The sequence below is a fragment of the Alligator mississippiensis genome, chromosome 3 (genome assembly GCF_030867095.1).
Source record: "Alligator mississippiensis isolate rAllMis1 chromosome 3, rAllMis1, whole genome shotgun sequence".
In the NCBI taxonomy this organism is placed as follows: domain Eukaryota; kingdom Metazoa; phylum Chordata; order Crocodylia; family Alligatoridae; genus Alligator; species Alligator mississippiensis.
This window is the reverse complement of record NC_081826.1, coordinates 238,251,072-238,272,743: the sequence shown is the minus strand read 5'-3', so window position 1 is coordinate 238,272,743 and position 21,672 is coordinate 238,251,072. Positions and strand designations below refer to the sequence as shown.

Genomic DNA, 21,672 nt, shown 5'->3' with positions numbered 1-21,672 from the left:
GGATGTTTATTTTTTCATTCAGTACAAGCCATTTCTCTCCCTGTTTTCTCTCTCCAAATCTCATAGCAGATTAGAAATCAAGATCCCTTCTTTATTTAGGCAGGATGAAACCACCATTCAGCTCATTTGGTTGGAGTGTGGTGCTAATAATGCCAAGGTTGCAGGTTTGCTCCCTGGTTGGACTAAATGATCTCTTGAGGTCCCTGCCAGCCTTACTTCGCTATGACTGACTCTAGTTCTTGAAATCATTCTCGTCATTTGTGGTACTGGGGAAGGCTGTGAAAGGTCAGGTCATGGGTTCCCAGAAATTATCCAAATGGATCACTTAATACATTGCAGCTGTTACGTTCAGTAGATACTTCCACAGCATATTGGAGAACTATTCCTTTTTCAGTGATCTCCAGGGTAGCCACTTTTAGGGCTTAGTCTATACATTTGCCAAACATTATGACCTGGATTTGATAACTGGATATTGAGATTAGTGGCAGATTGGGAAAAGCAGTTCTGCAACCCTTTTCTAGCCAGCTTAAATTGGATCGCCCCTGATGCACCTCCTAACAATCTGGGGACTAACTAGCAAGTCCCCACAGGCTGGATCCACTCCGGAGTTTTTCTGTGAAGGCAGGCTGTTTACTCCTCTTACAGTCTTACATCACTTTTGAGCTGGTGCATATATGTTTCCAACAACCTGGCCTCTGAGCCTACTCCATCAAAATACCAATTCAGTGGGATTCTGAATTGGTGAAGGAATTGCTATGTCCCAGTTACTCTCAGAGGTTTGAGAAGGGCACAGGGGTCTATAAAGTGCAGATGGCAGCCTCTGTGCATCTGGTTGGATTCTGGTCTTAAACACAGCAGCTGATCTTTTCCTTTACATTAAATGTTCAGCCCTTCTTGCTATAAAGATGATATTCAAAATGTGATTCAGTGCAGTGCTCTCAGGCTCTTGTCTTCGTGTGGTCAGCAACGTTTTTTAACAGTAAAGGCCTGTGATGTGTGAACCTATCCCATTAATTCTAGTTGGGTCTAAAACTGTGATGCCTAATTATAATACTTTCAAACACTGATATTGCTAGCTTGCACTGCTGCTTGTTTTAACAGAAATAGCTTGTTCTTTTAGGATTGGATAGCGAAGGATATTCCTCCCTGGTTTCAGTGTGTGGAGCCCTGGACTTGTAGCACTTCTGTATAAAATGATAAAAGGCAGCAGCTCCTTCCCCATCGATGGGTTTCTGATCCTTGCTTACTGAAGCAGCTGTTTCACTGCAAGTGGGTGCATCTCTTCTGCTCAGATAGCCTAATGCACATTGATGCCATGCTGGGATCACTTTGGTTCATCTCCCATCTGTCAAGTGCCTGTTTACCCTACTCCATCACCCAAGGCTGGCTGTCTCCCGCAGTGGAACATGTGCCTAGCTCCGGCTTTCTCACTTCCAGTTTGCTTGTTTCTCTTGCAGTGAATTCAGCAGCTTCTCTTCACTCTGCGGGGCCTATTCTCCTGTCTGTAATTAGTCCATTTGTTTTCACTCTTCCTGATCCCCGGTTTGATATTTTTTTTAATGCATTATAAAATTAAATCAATGCCTTTTACTGTCCCATTCTTTAAAATGTTTCACTGTCTCCATGTTCCTTGCTATATGGGGGAATCACTTAGCTAACATCTCAAATAAGCACTTTTCAGGTTCTTTTTCACTCCAATATAGAAAAGTGTTAATGAGAGTTGGGTTGCAAAATTCCATGTCTCTTGCCAAGGATCCTCTTTGTGTGTATGACAAACGAATATGCCAGAATTAATTAGAAATGACCAAGAGTTTATTACAGCACAAGTAAAATGATCAGTTCACAAATTAAATTAACTGGGTTTTTTGGATGGCTTTATCTTAGACTGAAAGCATTTTTTTTTCTTCTGACTCCTTATAATTTGATATTGTATCATTTCTGTCTGCTGCACTGACTCATGTTTTCATTTTCAAACGTGATTATATTGGTGAATGTGGTGTTGTGTTCTTCTTTGCATTTTCTCCTTTTTTTGCATTCTTCAGAACATGCATTACAGTCTTTGCTTATGGAATCTTTAATTACATGGTCACCTACCTTTTCTTTAACATAGTTCATTATATTATGAATACACTTAGTTCTACAACTTTGAGTTTTTCGTAAGGACCTCTGTATATACAGGGATTTCTTTGCAGGACTGAGGTACTGTGCAAATAAAGTATCCTGTAAAACTCTTTAGTTCCTCTATAGTAACTCTGCTTTTCTTGGCAATATATCTGATTGTTTTATTTTATAATTTAGGCTCTCAACCTGACAAAGTGATTAGGATTAATAAGGATTTAAGGGTTCATGGAGAATAACAAACATGACTTGGCTATTCCAACAGTGGAATTTTGTAGCTAAAAGACCCAAAGTAGTTTGTGGATGCTTAAGCAGAGGAATATCAAAAAGGAATACAGACGCTCTAGTATTTTTTTCTGTCAGTCATTAGTGAAACTGTTAGTAGAACAGTATTTTAAATCAATGTTTAAAAAAAATTAAAAAATTATAAAAATGCTACAGTAATAATTAGAGGTCTGGAAAACTCCACCATAAATGGGGAGACTAAAGGAACTTAGTTCATCTTTGAGCAGATGAGAAGTTGACTTTATCCTAGTCTATAAGGGCTCCAGGTATGGGTGGGGACAGTGCTTTAATTAGAGCGGGTCTGAGAGCCTCTGTAATTAAAGTGCCATGGTGTCCCATGTATCGTTGAATAAGCTTGAGTTCAGGTGCTTCCGCCGCCATTTTTAAATGCAGGGACACTGGAATATGAGATGCTGGAGGCTTCGAGCGTGGTAATTACCACGCTCCAGCAACTCAATTGATTAATCGAGTCTGCTCTGCCACACTGTAATTACAGCATGTCAGAGTAGCCTCCACGCTCATGTACAGGCACCCTACCTGCATGTCTAAATTGGAAGAAGATCTCAGGTAGGAGAGGACTTTTTCTATTAGTAAAGAAAACATAATGAGACATATTAGCTTGGTTAGAATAGTGCACTAATGTGTTGGTACAGGTTTTGATGGACAAGATGCCCTTGAATGACACTGTACCAGTTCATTGTTGTCACTGTATTTTTAAGTCTGCATGATGCTATTCAGTGCTAAAGAGATGTACTCAGAGCATGACACAAATAATTCAGTTCTTAAGTTCTGAAAGTCGCTTAGGTTAGCAGTTAGTTCCCCAAATTTTTGCAGTTTTTAGTTTAATAGTCAGTAGTCCCATGTTACGTAGTTATTTTGACAGCAGTTATTTTTGTAGATTGACATTTACCAAGAAATACATGTACATGGCACTCCGGTATCAGGTTGAAGGTTAAAGACAATATGGCATCTCTTTTATTTTATATTTTATATTCTGAAGTACAGAATTACATGTGTGCCTACATGCCCTGAGAATGACCTGTTCTGCCAAAGTGCACAGATACACAATTATGTAGAAACGTTGGAACATGTGAATGTTTTTATACCAGGCGTACATGCATTTTTTAGAATGCAGTGCAAAACCTGCATTTATGGCACAACCTAAAGCCTTTTCAAGTCAAATATTAGGGAATATTTGGAGTATGTATTTCATTGAGTACTGAGAGGCATAGAGCTCACTTACCATAATATAGGTGTATAATACTATATTAACGACAGTATTTTCCATCTGCCTGCAGAATACAACTGTCCCAGTGACAGATGGAATAGTTCAAGATGAGTTTTATCCGACTTTGAAGATGAGTACTTACCTGGTAGCCTTCGTTGTTGGAGATCTGAAGAATATAAGCCAGGAAACAAACAGGACACTGGTATGTTTTTTTCACTGTATAATTAACTCTGCACAAGGAAGTGGCTCGCTTGTGGTTTTGCTAGACAGTCTTTCGACAGGAGATAGGCAGCGGTCCTTATACTGTGGGCTAGACCAGCTTCAGAGATTCTACCAAGTTGTGTGTGCCAGAATCTCTTAGCAGGTTTCTGTTTGCAGAACGTCTGCCAAAAGTAAGGGTATAAGCTACCCACAAAGCTCTCTGTACTGGACATGGAAGTGGGAAGGTTTGCTCTGGGAAGAAGTGATGTCAAGCTAGCCAGGAGATATGCCATTTTGATGTATTTGCTGGCCACCCTTTATTGGTGGAGTCCCTGTGAAACCCATGCTGAGCTTTTTGCCACCCACCACAGCTGAGCCACAAGGAGAAAACGTGTGACATTTCTGCTATTCTTATCATGAATAGCTATTTCCACATAGCTGCTCATGAGAGCAGTGGGTGCAAATGCCTAAATAGTCAATCTTGTCTTCAGTCCATTATCCATATCCAGGCATCCAAATAAGCACATTGCCTAGTAGGGTAAATGAAGACCAAATTTTTAAGTCAGTATTTTGGTCCTTGAAAAAGACCTGTTGTTTGTTTTTTTTTTGGTTTTTGGGGGTTTTTTGTTTTGTTTTTTTTCCCAAGGATATTGAGACTCTAGCACAGGGGTGGGCAAAATGCGGGCCAGGTGCAGCCCACCAGGCCATTCTATCTGGCCCACGGGGCCCCTAAAAAAATTAGAAAATTAATATTAATCTGCCCTGAGCTGCCTGTCATGCGGCCCTCGATGGCTTGCTGAAACTGAGTAAGCTGCCCTCTGGCCAAAATAATTGCCCACCCCTGCTCTAGCATAGTCATTCTCAGCCAGGGTTATATGGGACCCTGGGGTACCGTGAGGCCCTTTTAAGGGTGTCATGGGGTGCCACTCCACATTAACACTTTTAGGTTTGTGAACACCTATGCATGATCCGCATGATAAATCCAGAGATTTCAAATAGATTTCATTCTGACTTCTTGGGGTCTTTGTGAGGTCTTATAACAGAAAAATTGTGCCATTATATTTCCATAGTCAAAAAACGAGTGAAATTTGAAAAAATGAATGATATTTTCTGAACGTGTCTAGAGAACCACCAATCAAGCAGCTGCCATTGACTTCATTTGATCTTTGCATGGCACTGTAGCAGAGATCTATCCCAGTAGGTTGGTGGGCAACTCAAGTAATGATACTAAGGAGCTTGACGGAAAGTAGAGTTATTATGAGGGGCACTTCATTATGTTGCTATACTAGAGCTGTGGGAGGTGGGAAATCTGAGTGTGGGGAAAGCACTTATACTGTAGTTGCCTGGAGAGTGTCAAGGAGTAATGTGTTAACGAAAATGTGGAAGGGGAAGGCAGCCACTCTCAAATATACTGCTAGGAATAGTTATCTTTTAGACTGATATGGCAGTATCATCTTCATATCTCTAATCCAATATGCAGAAATAAAGATACAGGATTTTTTTTTAATTACATTTCTCTTCCATGTTGGGCAAAATTCTAATTGGTGTCAATGGGTCAGTCTTCATTTGGTCTACCTTCTAGCAGCTTGATGGGTGGTAATTTTTCTTATGGTTGTTATACTTTACTCTAAATTCAAACCTTTCTCTTCTTTTTCCCCAAGTGAGGGGATCTAGCCCATGCAGTTGCAAAGAAATTGTTAAATAGGTTAGCTTTGGCACATAGGCCACACTGAGAAGGAACCAAATGCAAGGAAACTCGAGAATCTCAGGGGTGAATAAGATCCTCATTGAGAGGAAGGTAAACCCAGGAGAGCCTGTGGGGAAAACTACGGTGCCCAGTCCTCATATAAAAATGCTGCGTTTTAAGACTCTATTATGCATCGTGGAACTGGATCAGGCCTTGGGTGCTTAAAATTACTGTTTGTATGTGCATGTGTACATGGGCAAATGAGCAGTGTAAATCCTTAAAAGGTGCTCTTTTTGTAGTGCTTGGTACTTCTTCTTGATAAGGTTTGTTTTTCCAGTAATGCCAGGGTGTTTTTAGGGTGGGGACAAGGTGTGTGTGTGTATGGCTCTGACAGACATTCAGTTTAAGGTGCCATGGTATCTAACCCTCAGTTCCAACAGTTGTGCCTCCTGCTTTGCCACATATACCATGCCACACAGGGATTAGATCCCTACTGTGCTCTATCATGCCTTACTTCATCATGATCCTGGGCTCCCCGTCCACCAGGAAGTTAAAACCCCAGAGCTGACAATCAGCTGTCAGTTGAGGACAGGAATTGACCTGAGATCTGAAACCAGCCCCAGTCAGGTCTCCAGCCCCAACCAACAATCAGCCAATTGTCAAAACCACAGCTGGAATTTTAACTCTGCTTTGTCTCATGAAGACTCCAGGACCTTTTAAACTCTCCATGCCATCTATCTGAGTGGCACATAGGGTTTTAACTCAGCCCTGGCTCATGGGGACCCTAGGATCGGGCTGCTGAGAGAACTCTCTCAGGCCCTGGGGCTGCTCTATGCTAGATCCTGACACTCAGCTGAGTGTTGGGATCTGTCATGGGTCGGCCCCAACTGGCCACATGTTCAATTTAAGGCATTATACCCATGAGCCCCAAAGATGTTGTATGTTATATGTGGAATAACTTTGTGGCTCAACTGTATTATTACCTCTTAAATTGACTTTAATGAGTGACCAGGTTACTACTTACGGTGCAGTTAACCTGCTAATCACGTTTTAAATATAACTTGGAAAAATTAGGAAAACAGGTTTGCGTGTCATAATGATCCATTGTATACCAAAGCCATTGTCTGTGGTTTATTAACATACTATATAAAAATATGTATACCTAAAAGGAATGAAGTATAGCTGGACAATTTGTATTAAGGAGAAAATGCCACTCCCTAGTGCAAATGCTGAGTTTGTAAGGCTTTGCATGGAAGGAGTAAGGAGGTTAAAATGATAGAATTCCTGTACTGTCCAGTTGTGTAATAGCATCTGTCACTCCTCAGAGCTGTTGAATTGAGTGAACCAGACAGAGAAGGATTGTGGTAACTGGTTCTGCATAAACAAGAATCCTGTGGCCTCATCCCATAAGCTCTCTATATTGGCTTCAAAGAATCTGGTACCAAGGAGACCCTCAGACTTGCAAAATGTAAGGGAGTCCATGGTCTGTTTCATGCACTGAATCCAGGTTATGTGTGCTAAGGTGTGAGGAGACTTGTACAAGTCATTCTGTCTTGAGAATTTATTCTTTGATATCATCCGATGCACAATGACATGCATCAGGACTCAAACGAATGGTACATGCTTTCCTGTGGAAGTGATGGAATAAACCTAGAATCTTAAAGTCAGGGTGGAAGGGACCTTAGGAGATCATATTGTCTGTGATCAAGGCACGATCATCCCAGATTAAACTATTGCAGTCAAGCATTTGTCTAATCTGCTCTTAAAAATGCACAAGGGTGCAGATTTCTCAACTTTTCTAGGTGGGCTGTTATCTTCACCCTGAGAGGTTTTTTTTTTTTCCTCCCCTGCTTCCCTCCCAATAGCCAATCTAAATTTTCCCTGCTACATACTTCAGCCATGGTCTATAAATGATGAAGCAGCTATAATGAAAACTGTAAAAGTTTTAGTTTCAAATTTTATATAATTGTTTTCCAACTATTTAAGTTGGTCTAATAAAAGATATCAGATTCACCCAAAGAACTTTGTCCGTCCATATATATTCAGAAGCATGCATGTGTGTGTAGATATGAGACTTCCATGAAAGTAGAACTGTGTGGGCCGGGAGCGATCCGCGGCCCGTTTTGCGCACGCGGGCTGTGGCCAGCAGCCCGGGCACGTGGGGTTGGAGAAAACCGGGGGCGAGCTAGAATTAGTCACGGACGCGTAGTGGTTGATTCAAGATTGTTTACTTACACCAAAGATGGTCGTTGTGTAGGCTGGACAGTTTTCCAGGCACAGCTCCGCTTAAATCCTCGTTTGAGGACTACGACAAGTTCGCTCTCTCCCACGGAGTTGTTGAAGCTCTGTGGGTCCGTCTCTTTTGCGCACAGGGAGGGATACGTCTAGGAATCTATCAGCGACGGGGAGAGGCCAGAGGCTGATCAGGCCCCTGTTGCCTTTTAAGAAATGCGTTGGGTCCGTAAGGATCCGCAGCGCTTAGAGATCTTCACGCAAGGTGAAGGTTTTTCTCTCTCTCTTTCAAACTCCAACTTGGGCGGAAACCACCCAAGCTCTTTATACGGTTAGCAAGCCAATCGCTAGCCGCCACGTATGCATAATTTAATGTGAACCAATAATGTGGCTTGAATTTCAATACAAATGGCGGGAACTCTTTGCACCGAGCATTTCCTAGATGCAAAAAGAAATGCACCCTGCAAAGAAAGCTACAAATTGGTGGGAATTCTCCGTTGCACCGGGGTTCTCTTCTGCAGCAGAAAACTCCACCGTGCAAAGAAACTGCAATTTAGCGGGAAAATAATTTAGCAGTGCCGAAGCACACACAAAACACAAAATCACAACTTCGGGTTGTGACAAGAACCAAACCGGTAACCTTATCCACTTCAGATATTTTTGCCTTTTGCATCTATTTTCCTCCCCAGCCATTTGTGGTTGCTTCTCATTAAATATTTTCTTGCCTTTCTTTGTCCCAGGTATCTGTCTATGCCATCCCACAGAACCTAGGCCAAGTTGAGTATGCCCTAGATGCAGCAGTGAAGTTCCTGGAATTTTATCAAAAATATTTTTGTATAGACTACCCTCTTCAAAAATTAGGTAAGATCTTTTGTTTTTCCTCTTAATTAAAAAAAAGCCACCCAATTTTCCTATAACATTTCTAAGTAGTATAATTTTTGTTGTACTTTGAATTGAAAGTGTTGTATACTTAAAAAGCTAGAATAATGGACAAATACCCTCCCCCTCTCCAAACATCTAAAATCTGTTTAATAATAATTTGAAAAATGTTTTGACTAGGGCTGTCAATTAATTGTGATTAATGCCCATGGTTAATGCGTTAATTTAATTTTGTGTTAATTTTTTTAATGCATGTTAATCACTCCTGGTGATTGGGGGGAAAGTACCCCCTTTCCCCTGCCAGTGCTGCAAAAGCAGCCCCTCTCCCATTGCTGGTGCATACCTTCCTGAGCTGCTGGGAGAAAAGCATCCTCACCCCCCCACACACACACACCAGTCAGGGTCCTGGGAGCACACTCACCTGGATGCAGGTAAGTGTATGTGGGGGACAGGGGTTGGAGGGACAGTTCTTGTGGACTGTCTAGGGTTTGTGTATGTGTGTACATCCAAAAATATTTATAATAAATTGGGATTCTTTTATTGTGTAATTGCCCAATTAAACGTGTGTTTAATTCCAACTATTTTTTTATCTCACTATTAATTATGATTAATTTTTTTAATCATTCAACAGCCCTAGTTTTGATGTTTTGTGAATTTGGTATTTGGCAATAGTTCCCAGAAGTCTGTGTCCTTTGGGCTTAACAAAGGTGATTACTATTAAATGTGGCCTACATGGAAAATTCAGTGTACACGTAACACCAAACATTCAAAAAGATGCACAGAATTCTATTCATGTTTCATATTTTTCTGTCTAAATCCCTGTAGAATAACTTCTCAATATGCGTTGCTCAAAGTCCATTGGATGACTTCTGTATTTAAAGCTAGTGCATGAGTGTTTGCACATCAGTTCCTAAGCAGTAAGATTTCTCAAATTGACTTCAAATTTGGCATTAGTGTAAAGTGGTGGCATAAAAAACATGGTTTATTTCCTTTTCAGATTTGGTAGCAATTCCTGATTTTCAAGCAGGTGCTATGGAAAACTGGGGTTTGATCGTCTTTCGAGAGACAACACTCCTTTATGATAACAAAACCTCTTCAGCAGTTGACAAAAAGCTGGTAACAGCAGTCATAGCTCATGAGATGGCCCATCAGGTACTAGACTGAAATATTGATAATGATACTGTTTTTAAATGGTATTTTACCAGTGCAGCTTTCTGTCACTGAAATGCACAGAAAAGGTAACAATAACATAGCTTACTGCACCAGATAAAAGGCTTGCAGATCTATTTCTCTATTGCAGTAGGAAAATAGGATTGGTACAATCTACTTCTTGGGTTGTGTGTGTGGTAACAGATCTATATGCTATAGGGCTTGTAGTAAAACCAGTGGGTATTTGTGCACCTGCTTGTACTGCAGGGAGTAAAACTCAAAGGTGTTTTAGTTCAAAAGCGATACCACCACCGATTTTCTACACGCTGACATGCATTTTGCCACTTGTACACTGCATGCAACACAGCACAGTGCAAGTTAGTTCACATGCAAAGCAGACTCCAACCCACCAGATCTTTAGCATGTCATGGGACAAAAAGGTATGTGTATAAATGCCCTATATGCTATAGGGCTTGTAGTTTAGCCCTTTATAAAATTTGGGGGATGGGGGTTAGTTTGTTTATATACATCATACCTTTAATGCAAAAGCATACGGGAATGTCTCCTAGCTAAAAGGGAGGCATGCACCCAATGGAAGGGAGGGGCCATCACAAGGGAGAACTATACCTCGGTTGCTCAGGGCTGTGGGAGGGCGGTCAGGAAGGCCAAGGCGGAGATGGAACTGGGACTAGCTACCCGGATCAAGGACAACAAGAAGTCCTTTTTTAAATACACAGGGGGCAAAAAGAAGGTACTGGGTAACGTGGGGCCTCTGCAAGACACATTAGGAAATCTGGTCGTCACACCAGACAAAGATAACCTATTTAACAATTTCTTTGCCTCCATTTTCAGACCAACCTGGTGGCCTTCTATGACCAGGTCACAAAATCCTTAGATGCAGGGGTAGCAGTGAACATAGTCTTTCTGGACTTCAGGAAGGCCTTCGACACCGTCTCTCACCCCATTCTCATTAAAAAAACTTGGGGACTGTGGCGTCGATACCTACACAGTCGAATGGGTCACTAACTGGCTGGAGGGCCGTACCCAGAGAGTGGTGGTGGATGGGTCATTTTCGACCTGGAGGGATGTGGGCAGTGGGGTCCCCCAGGGCTCGGTCCTCAGACCCGCACTGTTCAGTCTTCATCGGTGACTTGGACGAGGGGGTAAAAAACACCCTGTTCAAATTTGCTGACGACACTAAGATGTGGGGGGATGTGGGCACGCTAGAAGGGAGGAATAGGCTGCAATCAGACCTGGACAGGTTACAGGGGTGGGCGGATGAGAACAGGATGGGTTTCAACACTGACAAGTACAAGGTGCTGCACCTGGGGAGGAAGAACCAGCAGCATACCTACAGGCTGGGGAACTCTCTTCTCGTCAGTGCAGAGGCAGAAAAGGATCTTGGAGTCATTACTGATGCCAAAATGAACATGGGCCGGCAGTGTGGGGACGCGGTCAGGAAGGCCAACCACACCTTGTCATGCATCCACAGATGCATCTCGAGCAGGTCTAAGGAAGTGATCCTTCCCCTCTATGCGGCACTGGTCAGGCCACAGTTGTGGAGTACTGCGTCCAGTTCTGGGTGCCGCACTTCAGGAGGGATGTGGACAACATGGAGAAGGTCCAGAGGAGGGCCACTCGCATGATCAGGGGGCAGCAGGGCAGGCCCTATGAGGAGAGGCTGAAGGACCTGAATCTGTTCAGCCTCCACAAGAGAAGGCTGAAGGGGGATCTAGTGGTCTGTTACAAACTGGTCAGGGGGGACCAGCAGGCATTGGGGGAGTCCCTGTTCCTCCGAGCACTACCAGGAGTGACTAGAAATAACGGTCACAAGCTGGCAGAGGGTAGATTCAGACTAGACATCAGGAGGCACTACTTCACAGTCAGGGCGGCTAGGACCTGGAGCCAACTTCCAAGCGAAGTGGTGCTGGCTCCTACCCTGGGGGTCTTTAAGAGGAGGTTAGATGAACACCTTGCTGGGGTCGTTTGCCCCCAGTACTTTTTCCTGCCATGGCAGGGGGTCGGACTTGATGATCTGCTCAGGTCCCTTCCGACCCTACCAACTATGAAACTATAATTATTCACTATCCATTTGTTATATAGAGGTTGAAATTCATTTTTTCTGTGATTGCATGTGGGAGGGAAAATTCATGTATGCGTTTGTTTTCTTAGTGGTTTGGTAATCTAGTGACTATGGAATGGTGGAACGATCTTTGGCTGAATGAAGGATTTGCCACTTTTATGGAATATTTTGCCTTGAAAGAAACTTTTCCAGATCTACACACTGTAAGTACTGCATTTTATCTGACATCTTATTCCTTCTTAAAGGGTAGAAAAGACAGGTTTAATTCTAACATAAAATGACTAACTCAATGTATTTTTCATGAGTTTTACCTTGGAATTCATCATCTAACATAGTATACATAGGGTGACTCACTAATGAAATTATAGTATTAAATGGTATGAAATCTAAAACCTTATTTTAAAAGCCAGCCAGATTTTCAATAGTCTGTACATTTGCCCTTTTCCCCCTGTGCTGTCTGCTTTTTTATATAAAGCAGATAAATAGTTCTGTGTTTCTAGGTGTTGCATAATAGTGAATGCTAAGGACCAGATCCAGGAAAAGCATTTGGGCTATTTCTGCATGGTAAAATGCAATGCTCTGCAGATAGCTCGAGTTAGCTGGGGTATTGAGTCTGTGTGGCATGAGGCACTGCTGTGCAGAGATACCCAAGCTACAGAAGCATTCATGACAGCATAAGCAAAGCACCTGGGATAATGAATGCTGTTGAGGAGTAGGGGATTGGGTCAGGTCTTAAGCTAATGTGGCTGTACTGCTTTTGGTTCTTGAGCTAGCTGGTGCAGACCCAGACTAGGTATCTACATAGTGCTGTGTTTTGCTGTATACGTTGGAGGCCTAAAGTACAATTTAGATGGTATTTGGATGCCTGCCAGGCCCTAAGGAAGGACTATTTATACATTTTGTATTATGGAGGCACTGGATACAATGCTTAAAAGTGAGGGGATCAGGGGAATGCCCACCTCACTTAGCTACAAAATCTTGATCTCACATAAGGCACTGAAGTTCGGAAGAGACTTGGTGTTTCAGACATTCTTCTCTTCATCATTTTCCTTTGGAGGTGTCTATACCACTCAGTGTGCTGGCTGCAAATCCTAAGTCTTGGTACCCAACTCCTCCTCATTTTTTGTATAGAGAACTTAGGCTATGTCACTACAAACTTAGCATACTAGGTAGTTGTACCCTGGCATCCTTCTCAGCACAGGATAATCCTTGAAGCAAAGGCAATGTAGTTGTATTTGCATATGCAGTTCTGAGTAAGGTAATTAGCACTGCCGCAGCATGTGTGTGCTAGAAAATTGCCCGGTGTAGAAGATTTACAGATTTAGACCTGCCCTTATGTGCTTAACTTGGGCTTGTACATTCTACTCCTGGAACCAGGCTTCATACACAAGCCTGTTAGTAGCAGATGCCCATCTAAAAATTGTCTTAATAGGTGTCCTCCAATTCTCACTGCAGTATATATATCAGAATAGGAAACAGAAATTAAAAGACAGCTCCAGAGTTTACTGCTGAATTGTGCTTCACGCAGTGTGTCCATTTTAACCTACCTGCTCCATGTACATATATCTAATTTAGGGTCTCCTTTCAGCTCTTACCTTTGTATGAAGTTATGTACAAATACTGCTTATTTGAAGCCTTTGGTTTCACCACTTGGTGGTGCTAAGAAACAAGAAAAAAATGTCTACACAGTCTACAAAAAAAAAAAAAAATCTAAAAAAACCCATTCACTTAAAATACATTTTAGTTCAGGGCAATTTGATCACTGCATGTATTCATTCCTTTTTTCTTGATTTGGAGTATGCTAATATCCACTCTTGAACTACAGACCATTTTGGCAGATCTCTGCAATCAGGTTCAGCCCCACTGAAATAAAAATAAAAAAGGATAAAATATGAGTCAACAGCTTGCTGCCAGTCACAAGTGCTGATAGGCACTGATAACATGCAGTGTCTTTATATAAAGTAATAGGAGAGTATCTGTTTGTAAAGATCTGTGGCTTTAGTAGTAGAGCCTTAGGTTTAAAGCAGTGTGCATATTACTATAAAGACATTCTGCAGTCTGATTTTTGCTGTAATTTTTTTAGATCTTAATGGTGATAGAATTATTCTTTAACATCCGTTAATCAGTTAGCTGAGGGAAGGTTTATATAAATTATTATTAACTCCAGTCAAAAATCAGGAGACGCTAAAATTTATTAGCTGAAACACACTGAAGACATTCCTACTTAGGACAAGTTATCATGGCTATATTACTACTATTTTTGTATACTGGCTGTTTGCAGATGTGGGAAAAAACAGTGCTTTACTTTAAACTCAGCATGCTCCTGTGCCAAGCCCAGCACATGCCCAGAAGAGGCAGCATGTTAGTTGCACCCGGCTTTCCCAACATCTGTAGAGCTCAAGCACTTCGGTGGGGCTTTTTTGGTGCTTTTATCTAATAGCTGTTTGACTCTGCTTTAGATAAAAGCACTAACAGGCCCCGCTGAAGCACCTGATCTCTACAGATGCTGCAAAGCCAGGTCCAATTAACGTGCTGCTGCTTCCAGTAAAGCCCTTTTTTTTTTTTTAATAACCACTGTGGTTATATGCAGCTGCTAACAGAAAGAGAGAAAATGCCGGTTTCTCTTCCAGAAAATGTACAGTATATAATCCTGATCTTCTCAAAGGATCTACCTGCCTAAAAATGTTCTTTTCTGTAGTAATGTCTTGGTAACTTTGCCATGTATGCATTTATTAGCTACAAATGACACAAACCACAGCCTTTCTTTAAGAACCTACTGGTTGGAATAAATCCTACCTTCATTGGATGTAGAGGGTTGTAATTGCAACAGAATTGCTGCAGTTATGCGGGGAAGAGAAATAGTTTGTGTAGAGACTGAGTCTTTGGCCTTGAGTTCTTGTTGACATGTTTTGCTTCTTCCTGGGCACTGCAAAGATTGACTTACAAGGTGTTGACCAGAGGTGTAACAAGACAGTTGGGAGCCCAGCGGTGACTTATGACTATCACTATGTTGCCAGTGTGGCTGTGTTAGCAACTGCTATTCTTTTGCCCCTTCCCCCCTCCCCCTGAAGCCGGTGCCTGGGAGGGAGTGGGGCAGGGGCAGGTGTTGCCCAGTTGGAGCAGAGTGCGGGACAGAGCTGCGAGTGGCTCATCGGGGAGCGTGGGGAAGGGGGGACAGTTTCTGCTGCTGCATGCATCGCTGGGGGAGGCAAAGACAGGTATGTGCCCCCCAGATCTGTGCGCAGGGTGAGGGTGGGCTGCTTCTGTGGGCTGGGAGTGGCACTGGGCTCTTTCCGGTGGGGGTGTTGGGCTGGGGTTATGCTTGGGGCGGGCAGTGGCAGCACCGGGGTTGGTGGGGGGCGTATTACATGGTGGGCTGTGGCCACCCCAGAATTCACCCTGCTTCCCAGTGCCACTGCTGTCGCCTGTCCTGTGCACAGCCCCGGACCAATGCCCCCACTGGAAAGAGCCTGGTGCTACCCCAGCCTGCAGCAGCAGCAGCCCGCCCTTACCCCATGCACAGATCTGGGGGGCACGTGCCTCCCTTGCCTCCCTCAGGTGTGCACACTGTGGTGGGAGCTGCTCCCTGCTCCCTATGTCCCCTGGACAAGCTGCTCACAACTCCATCCCACACTCTGCCCCGGCTGAGCAGCGCTTGCCTCAGCCCCACTTCCTCCCTCACTGTGGGGGCCTCATCCTGCCCTCCCCTCTGCTCCTTCCCCCAAACAGACTTACCCGCTGGACACTACTCTTCATGCTGCCGGGGTGGCATTGCATGTTGAGGCTGTGCACATGCATGCAGCATTTATCAGCGACATTATTCACCACATCAGCTAAAAAAAGCCAGTTGCCAATAATGTAAGTTTTCCTTTTATCGGTGCTGATACACTTTGGACTGATGTATCAGTAGACCTCTACACCTGAGTTATACAACTTATATGGACTGTAGTTGTCAGTCTGTGAGTAAGTTTCTGTTGTCACAGGTTGGGATGAAAAGGGTTAATTGCAGTTTGCTGTCTCCTTTTGGCATTGTCCTATAAATCAGGGTGAATGTCAGAAAAAAAAAGGAAAACTGAGCATCCATGTTCAGAAGAAAGGGTTAGATGGTTAGGCTACTATTCCAGGTCCACAGGGAAGAGACAAAGAGAACAGTTAAAGTTTTCTGCTGCAACTACTCTGAATTCTGGCTCTGAACTCCAGGTGACTGGAAGAGTGCTTCGACTTGACTTCAGCTTAAGTGTTCTAATTCTCATTAGGGCATAAACAGCCTGTTTTGTTCTTCTTTTAAATCTAGGATGAAGATTTCCTGAATTTACAGTTCAAGACCATGATGAAAGATGCCTTGAACTCCTCTCATCCAGTCTCCTCTGCTGTCCAGTCTTCAGAGCAGATTGAAGAAATGTTTGATGCACTTTCCTATATCAAGGTAATTCCAAATGTTTTGAAAATATAAGAACATATCCTAAATGGCACTAGAAGAGACTACAGAGTTACTTCTGTTCTCCAACCCTTCCTCCCCATTCCCCTAAACACAGTTGAAGCATGGGAAATAACTTAGCCTTTAATAAAAAAAAAAATCCTTCATAATTAGGTTGGGGTGCCTTGGTCAGGAGGATGCAAGTGCTATAAAACTACTTTTCCCTTCATTTTTCAGTCCTGTGTTGGACAGAACTCGGTTATATCCTGAGAGAGATCCCAGATATTTATTTTATTATTTATTTAATTCTGTGCGTGTTCTTCATGTTCACCTTACCTAAATATGTTTCCAATTCAACTGAAAGAAGAATAACCCCAGAATTCACGCACTATCATGAATTAAGCAGTTAGTTTTAAAATTGCCAAATTTGTTGGCTCAGGAAAATAGGTCTGGAAGGGACCTCATGCAGTCATTTAGTCCAGCCCCTCACTCAGTGCAGGATCATCCCTAAGTAAACTATCCCAGTGAATTTTCTGTGTAACCTGCTCATGGAATCTCTATACCTAGAACTTTTCACAGTTTCCTTGGTATCCTGTTCCAATGCTTAACAGCCCTCATGATGAGAGAGATTTATTTCTAATCTCCAACCTAAATTTCCTCTGCTGCAGATTGAGGCCATTGCTCCTAGTCCCGTCCCTTGCATCGTCTTTATCATAGCCCTTCAGGTATTTGAAGACTGATATTAAATTCCCTCCCCTCAGTCTTCTCTTCTCCAGACTAAACAATCCTAGTTCTTTCAGCCTTTCCTTGTAAGTCACCTTCTTCAGGGATCTAATAATTTTTGTTGCTTTCTGATGGACTCTTTCCAACCTGTCCACATCTTTCTTGAAGCATGGGGCCCAAAACTGGACACAGTACTTCAAGTAAGGCCTCACTAGTGCTGAGTAGAGTGGAAGAATCATCTTCCTTGATTCTTTGCAAGTAACGCTTTTGTTATACAATCCAGTAAACTGAGCCAAAAATTACTGCCAATTTGGTAGTATCTGTAACCAAGTTAAAGCTTTGGTCACAAGGAGAGAACGAGTAATACTGAGGAGTGGGCTGTGCCCTGCATGCATACCCAGCATGGAGCCAGCTCCTGCTAACTGCTCCAGCGTCCCCATACTTCCCTCTTTCTGCTGTGGAAATCAGTTTCCTCACTTAAAAAACACACTCCAATTTTGGATGGCTAATATTTGAAGGAAAAAAGGTGTGTGTGTAAATATAGTGTATTAATAATTCAGAAGGACAATGCTTCTGTGTTCTAAAAATTTTATACCAGACTTCTAAGAATAGTATATAGGGTAGTTTTCAACACATTTCTAGTTGCTGGGGGTTTGTTGGAGTTTTATTATTACAGTATTAGTATTTATATATCTTCAATGTATGCTTTAGTACTAACAGTGTGAAGTACATCTGTACATGCTTCAAGGTCATCTTCTGTTCATCTGCATTAGAATATGTAATCTTTCTGTCCTCAGGCCATTTATTGACTAGGTAGCTCTGATGCAGGAATGTTGCCACAGGCTTGCTCAGTGACTTTGATGGATGCAAGATTAAATTTAGTGTTCAGTTTTGTGCAAAACTGGCTATTTGGAATGCTTGTTTCACAAAATCTCCTTGCTTTTCAAGTCTTTAAATAAGCCGCATCTGTACTTGTTAGCATTCCTCCTTACTATGTTCCATTTTACCAATGTATCTTACTTTTCTCTGTTTGCTCTGTGTATGCATTTTAGTTACTTATGTTTTTATATTTCACACCATCTGTCACAAGGGCAGCAGCAACTTACAGTTCTTAATAATACTGTCAGTGAAATCTGAAAAGCACCAAAGACTCATTCACTAGAGCACCATTTATTTTACGTGGTATTAACTGGGAAGTCTTCAAATTAGATCAGTGTCAGTGAAACATCACTGATTCTTCAACCTTCCTAAAGCTTCATATATTTTTCAGAGAAACGTCAAATAACTATTTAGGTGAAATCACCTGACTAAAATCTCAGCTCCCCAGTTATTCTTAGAAAGCCTGTGGTGTTCATAATTTGGAAAAAGCATACACAAGTTAAAGGCTTCAAGTACTGTACATTTCTTTTTGTCTTACAAATTTATTTTTAGGGGGCTTCTCTTTTGTTGATGTTGAAAAACTTTCTTGCTGAGGATGCTTTTCAAGCTGGCATTGAGAATTATTTGCTAAATCACAGCTATGGATCCACCCAAAGTGATGACTTGTGGGACAGCATGAATGAGGTAACTATCCAAGTTATGTTATTAATCTTGTTTTGTACGTGATATATTACACTGGGAAATGAAAAGTGTTTTCCCCCTTAGTATTACTGCTGCTAAGTAAGGCCATAAGCTATTTGAAAGCTTATTATTGCTTATTATTGATCATGATGACTGTTCAGATTTTCTGTATCATCTAGAGGTGCACAAACATAAAGTGATGCCTAGAAGAAAAGCTTCCAAAACTGCTAGTATTCCTTTCAGTCTTCTCTTAAAAATAGTCCTGGGATGGGGTAGCATAGACCACAGGTGGGCATTTATTTCTGTCGATAAGAAATTTTCTGATATTCTTACCAAGAGAAAGTCTGCAAACTGTAGCATATGTGTGTGTTCCAGACCCCTGGCTGGAGAGTGACACGGGCAAGCTCTCCATTCAGAGAACTGCTCCGTGGGACACTCCCACACATCGGGGAACCCATTACTTGGTAGCTAGTCATCTCCTGTGCCTGGGAAAGGGGTAGGCTGTTGATAGGCAGCCCTCCAGCTTTTAAATTGCCATGTGTACAGTCCCAGTGACTTTTCTTCCAGAATAAATATAATGTCTTTTTGTGGCCATAGTGCTTGTATTGCAAGCACAGAACCTACATACACTTTACTACAAAAGGAGTTCTATTGAAGTCAGTATTACTAGACAGGAGTAAAGTTACTCAAGTGCTTAAAGACTTCCAGGATTTAGATCTCAATATAGAAACATTAGAATTGGGTTTTCTCTAGTAAAAATTGAAAGGTGAGATTTTTCAAAAATACTTGTTGTTGGCCTACTTTACTGCTTAACTCAGTGGTTCCCAACCTTTTTTTTTTACATGCTGGGAGCGGAGTGTGGTGGTGGCAGGCCAGGGGTGGGGGAGTTCCTGGCACACAACACAGCTCATCTTTTCTGTGCAACACCGCTGGCATTGCCCCTGCAACCCACATTTGGGTCACGACCCGGGGTTGTGAACTAGTGGCTTAACTGGTGATGCAGTTTATTTCAGTGGGAAGTCAGTCCCTTATAATTAATTTCAATTGGAAAGTCTTAATTTTCTTCAGAACTAAATGCAAAGTTAAAAGCTTTTGCATAGTTTCCCAAACAGAGGGAAAGTAAACAAAAGGAAGAAACAGAGCCACATAAATGTTAAAAGAAATCCTCAAAAAAAATCAAGTAAACTATTTAGCCACATCCCATAGGAGAAGAAAAAAAATCCTTGTCAGGATTCTTCCTGCTTTTAATGAATTTAGGAGTAACTGAGGTATAACATTGGATGTTAGCATGCTTAAAGTATAAGCTGTTAAATTATTCCTGGGGTGAGGGAGGGAATGAGATTTGTTGTTTTTTGAACAGGGTGGTTTTAATGGCACTAAATATATGTATTATGTATTAGCCTGGTGGCCACACATTGTACAGAGAAGCAAGAAGACTAATTTCTTTTAATCACAATGTTAACAAAGATTTAGGAATGGGAAAAGCAAAATGATTTGATGGAGCTGTTGGGCAGCATTTATTAAGTACTTTGCTGACTGGACCAGGGCATGTAGGTCTTAAACATATTATGAAGAATGGACAATGATAGAGCAGAACAGACTGGGTGGGAGAAGGGTTTCCAGGTTTACAAGGAGACCAGCTGGTAGAAGGGACAAAGGAGGAGGATGTGAGGGGGGGAATCTGTTTGTGCAGCTAATCTTAAAATGAAGCTTGATCAGTTTATGGAGGGAATTATTACATTATTGCCTGTGATAATAGGGTACCAAACTTAGTGATGAAAAAAGTAGATGAAATATGGCTCTTCTGGATACAATAGTAATAACTCAGAAAATAAATTGCTCATAATTCATTCTTGTGCACATGCAGAGCCCCATTGTGTCCAATATGCTTGTATAGGGGTCCCCCCTGGATCAGGGCATTAGTTTCCATATAGGTAGAGAGGAGAAAATGCATAACTGTTATAAACTACTTTACTGTCTGGGGTGAAAATTGAAGTATCAGTAAAAATGTAAATGTTCCTTATGATAAAAGCATATTAGCAAGATATGAGGGGAGATGGATTAATTATTTAAGAGTGGCAAATGGTAGGATGAGGAGTAAATACTGAAGGCTTCTAAATTAAAATGGATTGTTTAACCACAGATGGAAGTATCAACATCTAAGCGTTTCTGACTCTCTTAATTCAGTTCCTAATGTTTATTCTACAATAATTTAAATATTCATCTAATCTAGAACATTATCGGAATTCTGGGGAAACAAAGTAAAAAAGAGTGAAACACCATAAAATGTATTGCATATGTACTTTGGTCTATTTGTACCTATTCCTACCTCACCTTAGTCTATGCAGAATTCTCTTTCTTGCTCAGCTGTCACTTGGGTTCCTTTCCTCCCAAGAAAATAAAACTTATTCATCACTCTTACTACTAACTGAATTAATAGGCCAAAGATTCTGTACAGAGATTTAATCTCACTCCTTGCATTAGTATGAATTCCAGGTTGGTTCTCATCTAGTGAGCTGTGAGGAGATGTTGAAAAAGACAGGTGGACAATACTGGTCAGTTCCTTCCAGAGCAGGAATGTTTGTTTTTTACAGATTACCAATGGAACACTAGATGTAAAAGCAATGATGAAAACCTGGATTCTGCAGAAAGGACTTCCACTAGTGACTGTTAAAAGAAAAGGAAAGACCATTCATGTGGAACAGGAGAGATTTTTACGAAGTACGGGATCGGAGAATCAGACTTCATCTGCAAGGTTATTCCACACACACATACCCCATTGTAGCTTACCTTTTACAGTCATGTAATTTAACTGTTGGGAAAGTTCATACTCCTCTTGGACAAAGTCCAGTAATTCCTCTGATGGCAGATAGCTGTAAGGAGAGTGAGTCACAGCAAAGCACACAATTTTTGTTATATACCTTGAACAATGATTGGCAATTCCTGCCTTTTTCTTGCTCTGTAATCGGGGTAAATATTTACAAAACAGACAGCTTTGTAAATGTGGAAATGAAATATAGGGTGTTGACAGGCATTTACTTGTAGTGGTATCAAGTGCTGAGGCACAAAAATATATTGGAGTGTACATGTGTTCCAGGACCCTGGGTGGA

General features: G+C 41.8%; 1 protein-coding gene across 2 annotated transcripts in view; it reads left to right on the top strand.

Annotated features, from left to right (window-relative positions):
- The window catches only part of LNPEP (leucyl and cystinyl aminopeptidase), an 89,806-nt gene that overhangs the window by 42,415 nt on the left and 25,719 nt on the right, over window positions 1-21,672 (top strand). For both annotated transcript variants that reach the window (XM_006261603.4, XM_059724996.1), the window contains exons 4-10: window positions 3,702-3,833; window positions 8,492-8,612; window positions 9,628-9,782; window positions 11,952-12,065; window positions 16,157-16,288; window positions 18,434-18,565; window positions 21,157-21,317. In XM_006261603.4, coding sequence (XP_006261665.2) covers window positions 3,702-3,833; window positions 8,492-8,612; window positions 9,628-9,782; window positions 11,952-12,065; window positions 16,157-16,288; window positions 18,434-18,565; window positions 21,157-21,317 — 947 coding nt within the window. The remainder of the gene's footprint in view (window positions 1-3,701; window positions 3,834-8,491; window positions 8,613-9,627; window positions 9,783-11,951; window positions 12,066-16,156; window positions 16,289-18,433; window positions 18,566-21,156; window positions 21,318-21,672) is intronic.